This window comes from Lates calcarifer, linkage group LG4 (assembly GCF_001640805.2).
Source record: "Lates calcarifer isolate ASB-BC8 linkage group LG4, TLL_Latcal_v3, whole genome shotgun sequence".
NCBI classification, from domain to species: domain Eukaryota; kingdom Metazoa; phylum Chordata; class Actinopteri; family Centropomidae; genus Lates; species Lates calcarifer.
The window spans coordinates 11821820-11833264 of NC_066836.1; the positions used below are offsets into that span (position 1 = coordinate 11821820).

The 11445-nt window shown below is 41.5% G+C and overlaps 1 protein-coding gene across 2 annotated transcripts; it reads left to right on the forward strand.

Moving 5' to 3' along the window:
- Positions 1–229: 229 nt before the first annotated feature.
- LOC108883430 (aquaporin-4) lies at positions 230–7634 on the forward strand. Of its 2 annotated transcripts, none has more exons than XM_018676542.2 (5): positions 230–612; positions 1206–1623; positions 1698–1862; positions 2658–2738; positions 3567–7634. In XM_018676542.2, exons 1-5 carry the CDS (start codon positions 521–523, stop codon positions 3807–3809), a joined length of 999 nt encoding a protein of 332 aa, XP_018532058.1. In that variant the 5' UTR covers positions 230–520; the 3' UTR covers positions 3810–7634. The 2 variants fall into 2 exon arrangements, with proteins under 2 accessions (XP_018532058.1, XP_018532059.1); XM_018676543.2 differs by having other exon boundaries at positions 543–762.
- Positions 7635–11445: the final 3811 nt, after the last annotated feature.

An 11445-nucleotide genomic window follows, 5' to 3' on the forward strand; every position in this document is an offset into this window, starting at 1 on the left:
AAGTACTAATTTAATATAATCAAGTAAAAAAGTGAAAACTTTTCCCTCTTAAATGTAATGGAATAGAAGTACAATGTCCTATAAAATGCAAATACTTAAGCAACGTGCATAAAGATTTTACTTGTATGTTTAAAAATGCACATACCACATCTTACGTTGAATCTCCTACAATATCACAAAAATATTGCTATAATTTCTGTACATTGATAAAAAAAAAGTTTGGAGTAGGGTAAGTTGAAATGGTCAAAAAGTTTTCACACTGACAGAATGGTAATTTAATGTGTAGCTCTGCAGTCTTCCAAACATCAGTGGTTTTTCTAAATATTGTGCTTACTTCAGCATGTTGTCAGACCTCTGATATGACTAAGATGCTGAGGCTGACTGAATCACCATGCGGTCGCACTTTGTGCAACAGTGCCACTGTTTGCTCAGCAAGCCAAATCTCCCGACTCCTCCCCCTGAGCAGGCTGTTAAACTCCCGTGAGGTGATGCCTGCCTGGTAACGTAATAAAGTTGCTGGATGCAATCCCGAGGCACAATGTGCGGATCATGTTCGTCTGACAGACCTGCTCTCTGCACTGCTCCTGCCTTCGCACTGCCTGCTGCTCTTCTGTAAGTACTGCAGGTCACAGCCGTCTCATTTTTTTTGATGTGATGAAGGGAGAGATGTCTCTGCTGGTTGAATAACTCACCAGGACTTATGAATGAAAACACATCACACACAACGGGGACAGTGAGAGGGAGAGCAAGTTACTGCATTAGGTAAGTTTTTAGCCCTTTAACGCTAGGAAAAAGAGATGACTGAAGTTATCACTGCAACTTTGTTGCCTCAGAGATTTGCTGAATATAATGTAGTGACATTAAATTTTAATATTTGTCTATGTGTACAGTAACCTACACATATTTTAATTAACATAAATCATGTTCTCTTTAGCATCAATAGTCAAGTGATACATTTTTCCTTCATCCTGGTTAACATTGTATGCTTTGACTAGGTGTGATAATTTGCCCATATACACAATGTTTAAAGAATGGTCTGTATGGCGTTTTGTGATGGAAAGTCACTAGCTTAAATCCCTAGTGGAGTTATAAATGTTGTACCCAGAGGCAGCCATCCTGATAGGATTCAGTACTTTTTCAACCACATACACATGCCAGGAATACGTAAGTAGGCTAATCATTTTGCTCATTATTCTTTTTGCCAGGAGGTTCCTGTCCTGGTGTAACTGTCAGAGCATAATGGTGGCATTTAAAGGGATCTGGACCAAGGACTTCTGGAGGGCTGTATCCGGAGAGTACCTGGCCACTCTCATCTTTGTCCTTCTCGGTCTGGGCTCCACCATCAACTGGGCTGCGGGGGAAGAGAATCCTCCCCCGGCCGACCTAGTCCTTATCTCGCTGTGCTTCGGCCTCAGCATCGCCACCATGGTGCAGTGTTTTGGCCACATCAGTGGCGGACACATTAACCCGGCTGTCACTGCAGCTATGGTTGTGACTAGAAAGCTGAGCCTGGCCAAAGCGTTGTTCTATGTGGTGGCTCAGTGCCTGGGAGCTATTACAGGAGCTGGGATTCTCTACCTAGTTACACCTGCTGCTCTTAGAGGGTCCCTCGGTGTGACCACGGTAAGAATCTGACCGTATTCATTTGTAGCTGTGTGTGTGATAAGTTTCTATGAGCAATATCTCCTCTTTCCAAGGTGAACTCCAAGATCTCACTAGGGCATGGCTTTCTTGTGGAGCTCCTCATCACATTTGAACTGGTCTTCACCGTCTTTGCCACTTGTGACCCCAAACGCACAGACCTGGGCGGCTCTGCTGGCTTGGCCATTGGCTTCGCTGTAGCAATCGGTCACTTATTTGCAGTAAGTACCATCCATTGATTTAGATAAGAGATAGATTTAAAATGGTGAAGTTAGGAGAATATTTATAGCAGCGATTCTTGAAGTACTTTGGCCTGTTACCCTGTCTCTATGTTCCAAAATTCTCATGACTCCATCATGAGAGTGGCCAACTAGATAGAAATGATTTTCTATTTACAGCAAACGTTCAAACTGTTATTTACAATGTCTACCTACAATGTAACAACCCAAGAAATCTTCTGCACCCCCATCTTCATATCAGCTGACTCCTCCAATGCTCCCAGCCCCAACTGTGAAAACACCAATTTAAAGATTAATCTCGAAGTCATATTAAATTCAACACACCACATTAAAGAGTTGTTGAACAAGACTAGTTCCAAGTGCGTGCCTCTTAAGCACGCACGGAAAGCTGGAGCACCGACGCTTCTTGAGAAAAAAGCAGGTGCATCAAAGCATCTATTCTTCAATGTGTGATATTGTACTCTTCTTAGATTCACACCCACGTGCACATCTTTATTGGAGGCTGCCATCGCATGGCAACCAATCTCTGGGGGCTCCCCAGTACCCTGCAAATGAATGCACAGGGAAATAGATGTTATCTCTTGCACTGCTCAACTGATTTCTCCCTTGCCCTGTTTAACAAGTGCACATATTTTGACTTGTATAAGACATATTCTTTAGTATCAGACATATCCTGTCAAAGAGAATAAAAGAGACAGTATTATACTTTAAAACATATCTCTGTTGATACTGTTATACTGTAACTATGATGTTTCAAAGCTAATATGTGTCTTTTAGATTCCTTACACAGGAGCCAGCATGAACCCTGCTCGTTCCTTTGGGCCTGCAATGGTCACACTTAACTTTGAGCACCACTGGGTAAGAGATACTTCCCTAAGAGGATAATCTTTCTTTAAGGAGTTTGCATGGCCAAAATATTACTCAGACTCCAGTCAGTGAACATGTGCCACTTCTGTACAAATGATAATGCTTAAGAGTCTTTTTGCACGTCATAAATCAGCTTACTATTTCAAGTGTTACGTCACGGCCTCATGTCAAACTGCTCTGAAATAATTTGCAGCAGCTAATGATGATCTTATTTTACTGTCCCGAAGAGGGCTGAGAATGGCATGTTGTAACCTGGTAAGGTCACAGTTTCAGCACCGCTGCAATAACAGTAAAAACAGGTGTGACCAAAAGACAAAATCGAGGAACATGTCTTTCACTTACATCTGTAAATGTAAAGAGAAAACCTACAGTGGTGAGGTGGTTTGAATGCTCACTAAAAAACCTTACGTGTGAGTCTTGAATTTACAACTTCATCCAACAAAAGCGGTGCCAGAGAATCACAAATTTACAGCTTTCCACCTCTAGCGACATAATGAGATGTCACTGAACAAGGTGTAAAATAGCATTAGCTCTGAATTTATGTATCCAGGCAATTATTTCCACTGAGCTATTTGCAGGCAGCATGGTGTCATGTTGTGTGTGTGCATGAGTGTGTGTGTGTGAGTGTGTACGTGCTGGGTGATGCTCAGTAACTGTCAGTCTGGCTGGTATCATATTCACAACTCTTGGTTGCACATGCTTGATACCAAAGACACTGTGCAACCTTCCTCTGATAAAAGTTGACCCTCTTTTCCCAATCTGCCCGTTTTGGTGATTAGCCAACTGACATAAGGTGCTTGTCTTACTGTTTATGGTCAGGTGTACTGGGTGGGACCCGTTCTCGGGGCCGTGCTGGCTGCCGGCCTGTACGAGTACCTGTACTGTCCTGACCCTGAGATAAAGAAGAGGCTGAAGCAGGTCCTCCTGAAGGACCCATCAGGGAAGTACAGGGAGGTAGAGACAGAGGACATCGCTATCAAGACGGGCTCTGTCGACCTGGAGAAAAGTGAGAAAAAAGATCCTTTCCAGGACTCAACGGGAGAGGTGTTGTCCTCTGTATGACTATCACGTGCACTGGAAATGGAGACCAATCTGTAGAGCAGATCAGCTTTGGAGTATGTATCTTGAGCCCCCCCTTGCTCCAAAAGACTTTGTCCTCATTGCAGATTATGATCTCTGACCACGAGCAGGGTTGAATTACTCTCATTGTCATTAAGCTAATATGACGTTATGGCTCAATCCCATAAAACATCTGCAGCCCCCCCACCCCACCCCCCCACACACACACACCCCACACCCCACCCCCCTGAGTGATTTTGTAGTAGTGTTGGCACACAACGCGCATTGCACGTAATACGTCACATTAAAGAAATATGTGTTGGGGCAGCCAATTAGGTGGGGTCATCTCGCTGAACTGGAGAAGTGAAGAAGAAAATGTAGCCTTGTTATTTTTGGATTAGTGTCACATTTGGTCCATGTATTGTGTGTGTAATAACAGGAGAGACTTTCCTTGTGATCATTAAGCACATTACAGGTCCCAGGCGAAGTAAGACAGTTGTGACAGGGTTTATCATCAGAGTTATAATACAGTGATCTCTATTTTCAGTGCATTAGTCAGGGAAACAACCAGCTCATCTTTACAGAGACATTGTGTCTCTGTAAAGAGTTATCTCTGCTCTTTGATGTTCATCATATCTATTACTATATAATGATTTTTTTTTCATGAAATTATGATACTTAGCTGTTATTTTGCAGATCTAGATTTGGTTCATGTAAAACATTTCTTTCTGTATGATTTGCTGCATTTCATACTCAAGTATTTAATTTATTGATAAGATATTTGGCTGATCTTTGTAATTTTATGCTCAAATATTTCTCAGTTATAATTGCAAACTCTACATGCTACAAGATGTAAAAGATACAAGTTGTAATAATAATAATTTTTCACATTTCTAAGTAATGAAAGATTTCTCTTTGACTTTAACTGACTTCAAAATGTGCAAACAAAATATCTACACAAATCCACTGCAACTTCCAAATATTTATAAGAAATCTAGTGACCATACCTACAGGGTTTTTCACTGAAGTCACTTGTTTTTGGTACTAGGAGCTAAGCACCAGGGAGAGGAGAGGTCTGGATCAATGATGGATCGGCTCATCTACCTTTAGATAATGTCTCCCTATGGCCAGATAAATGTCCATAATGTGTGTTTCTTGTGAGTTAAGTCTCTGAGAATAGCTTCATATAATCTCATTCCATCAGCAGAGAGCACAAAAGAATGATACCATTTTGTGATAGGAAATAGAGGCGATCTGTTATGTCTACGCTTTATTTCCTTTGCTAAACGAACAGGTGCAATTCAGTCTTCTTTTCTGTAATATGGAGGAAATGATCAGCCCCACTGATCCTGCTGCATCAACTGAAGTTGTCTACATGGTGCAGCTATATTGCATTTGTGGAGCTAGAATGCTGGAGTAATTCAGATACTAAATCAAAATTGTTTTTTTACTCCTTCATGGACAAATTCTCTCCCCATCTCACCTTCCTTCCTAACATAGATGTTTTTGTGTTGCAACAGCATCACCTACTGGCTGCAGTGTGAATCTCACATTGAGCAGAAATGCTCCCATTTGTATTTCTCCAGGGGAGGGCAGCCACGAGCCTTGGATGTACAGGTTACGCTGCAGACACAGGCAGACACAAGTCACTTTTATTCATAAGTCTGAGCCACATTTCATTTGAAACTGGTCCAGGCCATTAATTCAGAACTACACAGGAGGATTAAGTGTGGCATAGCCCTGTAACTGAGGCCCAGTGCTCAAGCAGGAGCCTAAGCAAGTTAATACTAAAGTACTTTTTCTGTCAGCCTTTGTATTCTTAGCATTTTTACCATTTCATGAGAGTATGAGAAATGCTTATTTTCACTTGAGCTGCCTAAATTGAATTACATTCCCCATACTTCTCTGATTAAACTCCTAAACACCAGAATGTTGTGGTGTTAACAAATGCTGTTCTTCAAGGCCTCCTGGAGTTGAAAAAGGACAGCACTTAAATTCTTAGCAGCACTATCCTCCACCCGCGGGCACACTGCCTGTATCCCTTAAGGCTCTCAGTGGCTCGAGGCCAGCACCCTCTCAGCTCCCCCTTCATCATCTTTATAACCCAAATAAATGAGTACATAAATCTGATGTTTCATGCATTGACTATTTCCTCTTGGGACAGCGGATGGGAAATGGGCTCACTCAGATATGATTTATCGGCCCTTGCTCATCTTGAGATTAAATAGAGGGAGACAGGTGAGGATAGCACTCCCCCATTAGATCGGGAATTTGGTTTTGTTATGAATTCCATATTGGTGATGGAGAGCAAAATCTTAAAGGGTATTTATTATATGCGGCTTCTGTGCATATACAGAGTAAGACTCAAACCAGTGCCACTACCAATCACATCCTCAGATTACATTAGGACTGCATCCTCTCTGTGTGTTGACGACTTCCAAAAGATTGCCGCAGACACCTCAATTATCAAAAAGCAAACAAAAAGTGACAGCAAATAATAGACCAACACTTTTCCAGCTGTTTGTTTGTTAACATCTGCGGCGGCTTATCAGCAAGATGTTGAGCAGAAAACTGATAATGCGCGGACAGCCTTCACAGTGGCCGACTCTGTAATTCATTAATTTACATTCGCATACATCGCAAATACCAACAATGGCTGTATGATGTGAATATTGTTATAACCAGAGCTTCATTTGCACATCATACAAGATGCCAGCAAAGTATATCTCAAAGTGCATCTTATGCTTATCTAACTGAGAACAGGCAGATTTCTTGCGACTTGAAAATTCAGATTCTCAATTCCCAGCACACAACAGAAGGGGCGAAAGATAAAACACACACCTTAAAGATCATTAGCAATTAATATTTGGGGATTCATGAAGAAAAACAGCGTTAAACACTTGTTTAATAATTCATACTATAAACAAGAAAGTCTCCCACTTCCTTAATAATTTAGACGTAAGCTAATGTTGATTTATTCAGGAAGGTCTCTGCCACCAGCACCGCCTGGAGTGCCCAAATTTGAATTAAAGTAGGACAGTAGCAGGCGAGTCTGTAATAACATTTGTATAATTTTATTATTGCTCTGGGCTCAGTTCATTTCCTCCTCCAGTAGCTGCGTGAAATTGTTTGATTCTGGAAACTGCCTTGAGTCTGCGGCTCTGGGGTTGGAGGGTGGTACAGGAACAGGAAGGCATGCGACACTCTCTCTCTCTCCCTCCCTCTTTCCTTCTCTCTCTCTCTCTCTCTTTCCCTCTCTCTCTCTCTCTCTCTCTCTCTCTCTCTCTCTCTCTCTCTCTCTCTCTCTCTGTCTGATGCTGTCAGACACATAAACACAGACAGACACACGCACACACACACACACACACACACAGCGCCATGTACACACACATACACACATGTAGAGGGAGAGATAAATAACTTTATTATTCTGGGTTTTGTAATACTGTTACATTGGCTCACTTAATAACTCAAGCTGTCTTGAGAATATGATTGATATTCTCACTCACCTTGTCACTTATGATAAATATTTTACTGCATTTATGCGACATAGCTAAGAAACGGAATAACTCATTCATTACATTATCAGATCATATGAATATGAGAGTTTGTGTTTATGTCTTTTTCCAGTAGAGAAATTGCCATTTCTGGTTTGCATTAGAAAGAAAGTCCCTTCCACTGTTTCTGTCTGTGTGAAGAGTTTGTTTGTAAAGAAGCTGATCTGATGAAATTCCAGCTTTTTTGTAACTTTACCACTAAGAAATATTTCATTTCATTTGGCCCACGAGGAAGTATTAAAGTTCATAATCATTTGGAGGTTTTTACTGAGCTATCAAGTCTTATCGTGTGATTTCTAGTTTGTGGTGTTCCTCTACTATATTGTGATTTTGTTTACCAATGATAGGACTATCATTTCCAAAATGGTAATTTACAAAACTCTGATTACTTGAACACAAACAATCAAGTTTGGGAGGTATTAGCTCATGTAACACACACCTGAGACCCCGGTGGCTTTGACACAGGAAGGGAGGGTGGAGAAGTTCTGATTGGTTTCCTCGGGGGCTGTGCTTCCAACTTCCCACCCGCACACATTCCCTCACTCCACCATCCACCCCCCCCTCCTTCAATTCCTTTATGCAGAGCAGCCCAAACTGCAGTTTGATGAAACACATTTGTTTGACTTAACTCTTGCCTCGCCATCACGGCTAAATCTCGAAGGCCTGTCGGTGTAATGTGGCCCAACAGCAATTGGGTTAATGAGAGGATATATGTGCAAGTGTGGGACTTGACCGGAGGAGCTGTTTTCCATTTGGGTTTGGTCTGCTCGTGTTATTAGGGAAACCTTTATTATTGTTGCCCTCTAGTGGGAACCATATAATAGGATTACATTTTATTAGAGCCTCCCAGCATTACCCAGGCAGCCCCCTCCTCTTGTCTCTCTTCCCCTCACAGTCGTGTCACTGACTCCTCTGTCCACTGTGGGTGGGATGGGTGCATTTGGGACTGAAAGGGAAGCAGACAAGTGGGGCTGCTGGTGATACCGTACGACAGGGAACCTTGTCTTCTCTTAGTTACAGATAAAGGGACTTGTCAAAATGAAGTCTTGATTTTCGATCACTTTTGTCAAATAGCAAACTGAAACCCTTTTCATAAGCAGAGTAGACTCTGGCATTTGTGCCACCCTTCCTCTGTAACAACATTACATCACTGTCACTTTAACCTGTTCTGTGCATTAGTCTTTATATTTATTGACCTGTTGTTGTGTTGTAGATGTTTATTTTTATTTCATTCTTTATATATATTTTTATGTATGTATACTACTTTTATGTTTACGTTGCTGCACTGTGGGTTTAAGAGCAACGAAATTTCAGTCCTCTGTATGTGCGTACATATGGCAGAATTGCCAACAAAGCTGACTTTGACTTTGACTTGAAAGTGTAATAACTCCATTGCAGCAGTGAGGCAGAAACTTCCTGTATGCAAACTAAGTTTCGGGAGGATGGGCATGAACACAAGACACAACTATAATACACAGGCTTGTTCATTGTCTTTACTGTTTGCTATTACTAACTGAAAAACTCCTGTGTCATATAATTACCACTGTTAATGGTTAAACTTCAAGGTATGACTTGGATTACATTGCAGCAACAGAGGCATCCTAAGCTAAATTTCATTGTGCCAAAGATAATATTTGATGAACAGTTCTGGCCTAAAACTGTGCAACCCTGCAGGGCAGATTGAGTCAGGCTCTGGAGCAGCTTCAGCACTTTCCTTTATCCATCCCACTCCCTTACATAACCACGGGCCATTAGAGGGGTGTGGCGAGTATAGCAGCAGTTATTAATATGATCTGAGGCTAAACCAACCATCTCCTCTCAGTCCATTCTGACTTGCAAGGACCAGGAACCCCAGTGTCATTCAGTAGGTACAGTGGTTGCCCAAACAGCTTACCCACTTAAATAATATCTAACACTAGAAATAATGGTTATAAAGTACCTTTATTCCTAGACAATTAAATACACACTCAGATGCAGAAAGGTCTCTGCTATGTTATTGTGTTAAAGTGTTAAAATGGGGTCAGAGTCCAGCTTTGATGTGAAATATATAACTTTTGATAAACAGCAGCCATTTTGGCCATAATAACTACTGGGTGACGGTAAATGCTAAATGCAGTTTAACAATAGCACAAGTAAAAAAGGGACATAAAGCCAGCAAACCGACTCAGTGATGTCTGTCTTACCGGTATCTATTTAAAGTTTGCCAACATGCGCTTCAATTAGCTTTTAATTTGTAAGAGGATGAATGTGTTATTTCTTCCTTTAAAACTTAGTCACACTCCCAGTGTTTAGGTTGTGTCACAAAGGATTCATAACCAAACTAATCATTAATCATTTTCATACAATTACAGGCAGTTTCTCAACATTACATCAATCCAAGTAAGTTTTCCAGGGTTCCTCTCTCCTGTGTATGTGTTTCTAACCCTATGATGTCATTCAGGCTAGGGCAGTTTCTGTTTGGGGCAAATGCACACATCTGCAACCAATCTGGATAATTTGTCCACCAAAATATGGCGCAGCCAGCCAGTGCTCGCCTGCTGTTGCTGCTGTAGCAGTTAGATCCAAGGAAAATACTACCTCTCCACAGCAGCATTAGGACAATGACTTTGTTTTTTTGGCATCAAGCACCACATGCATTCAAAGGTCTCCACTGGTTTCTGTGCTCTCAACAATGTCTGATGCGTATTTTAAATACTGACTTTAGGAATGGGCTCTATTTCTGTGGAAAATGGATAACATATGGAATTTTAAGGCCTCAGGTGTTCTCCATTCACTATAGTTTGTCAGATTAATGGCATAAAAAATGTGCGTGCGAGTGTGTGTATCCTTAGTAGTTGAGGCTTGGTGCATTGTGTGTTGGCCGGTAACCTCTGGGGGCAAAAAACCCTCAATGTAACACTTTAATCCCGTTTGTTTGTTTAGTTTTCCTGTGGGACACGCTGGTCAAAAAGTGGAAAGTTTAATTTTCCCCTGGATCGGATGGGATAGCTGGCCCTTCCTCAAGAGTAATTCTGTTTATCATCTACAAAAGATGCTCTGAGAGAGAGAGAGAAAGGGGGGAACTCTTTTGATGAGGAAAGCTGGAAAATGCTTTTTTTGTTTGCATCCTTCAGTCAGTCAGGGCCCTTGACGTGGCATTCCTCCTCCACTGTTGCCTGAACTTCAAAATAAACTCGGATTCAGTTTCCTCCCCTTGGATGAACATTCAAATCCTCAGCCTGTTTGTAAATATTTGTTTCAAATGGATGCTCTCTCTGTTCTTGTCTTATGTTTGTCTGCCTCTTATGTTGGGTAATGTTACAATAACATGGCTAAACTGATTTGCTCTCATAGGCTGCTGCTGAAAAAGTTGAAGCTCTCAACAGTAGGGGGCGCAGGACTTATTCTGTTGCATATGATGGTGGTGGATAAGTGTTGAGAATGTAAAGAAATAACTGTGTCAAACCCACGTCCAGATGGGCACAAAGTAGCAGTCCTGACTCTGACAGAATAATTATGCGTGTTCACATGAAGGGATTTTACAAAAGGAATGTCTTTAAACAAGTAATTCCTTCACTGTCTGCATCCCCCAAGTAATTCTGAAAGCCTCAGAAGTGCCTCAATCTTCCTGAAATCATGCATGGTTGAACATTTGAAATGAGCTCGCACATCACCCTCAGGCACTGATTCAGACTTGATTGGGGCAAGGCAAGCTGCAAGTGCTTATTTATACAACTACGTCATTTGGAGGTTGTCCAAAGGGAGGAAAGAGACTGAAAAGATCACAAAGGAGAGAGGAACACAGTGAGAATTTTATTAACCACATTCCATTAATTTAATAAGTTGATTCCAGGCTAATCAACAAGTTGCCCTAACGCACATGCAGTGTGTACGGCATGTGTTAAAGACTAGATAGGTTAGATGTTTTAGAGGTAAGAGAGAGTGTGTGGGGGGGGGAATCAAAAAGCTCCACCAACAATCTATATAATTATCATCATCTGCTGCTTTTCCTCCCTGGCAAAGAAACACTCCATCCATTTGTAGAAATCGCCCCGGGGAACGTTACATCAAAACTAATCATAACGATTAAAATCAGCTTCTCT

Excerpts from the sequence above, each read along its gene's own strand:
- LOC108883430 (XM_018676542.2), top strand. The coding sequence starts at position 521 with ATGCAATCCCGAGGCACAATGTGCGGATCATGTTCGTCTGACAGACCT. Across the intron at positions 1,624-1,697 it reads GGTCCCTCGGTGTGACCACG|GTGAACTCCAAGATCTCACT; the intron begins GTAAGAATCTGA and ends CCTCTTTCCAAG. Across the intron at positions 2,739-3,566 it reads TTAACTTTGAGCACCACTGG|GTGTACTGGGTGGGACCCGT; the intron begins GTAAGAGATACT and ends GTTTATGGTCAG.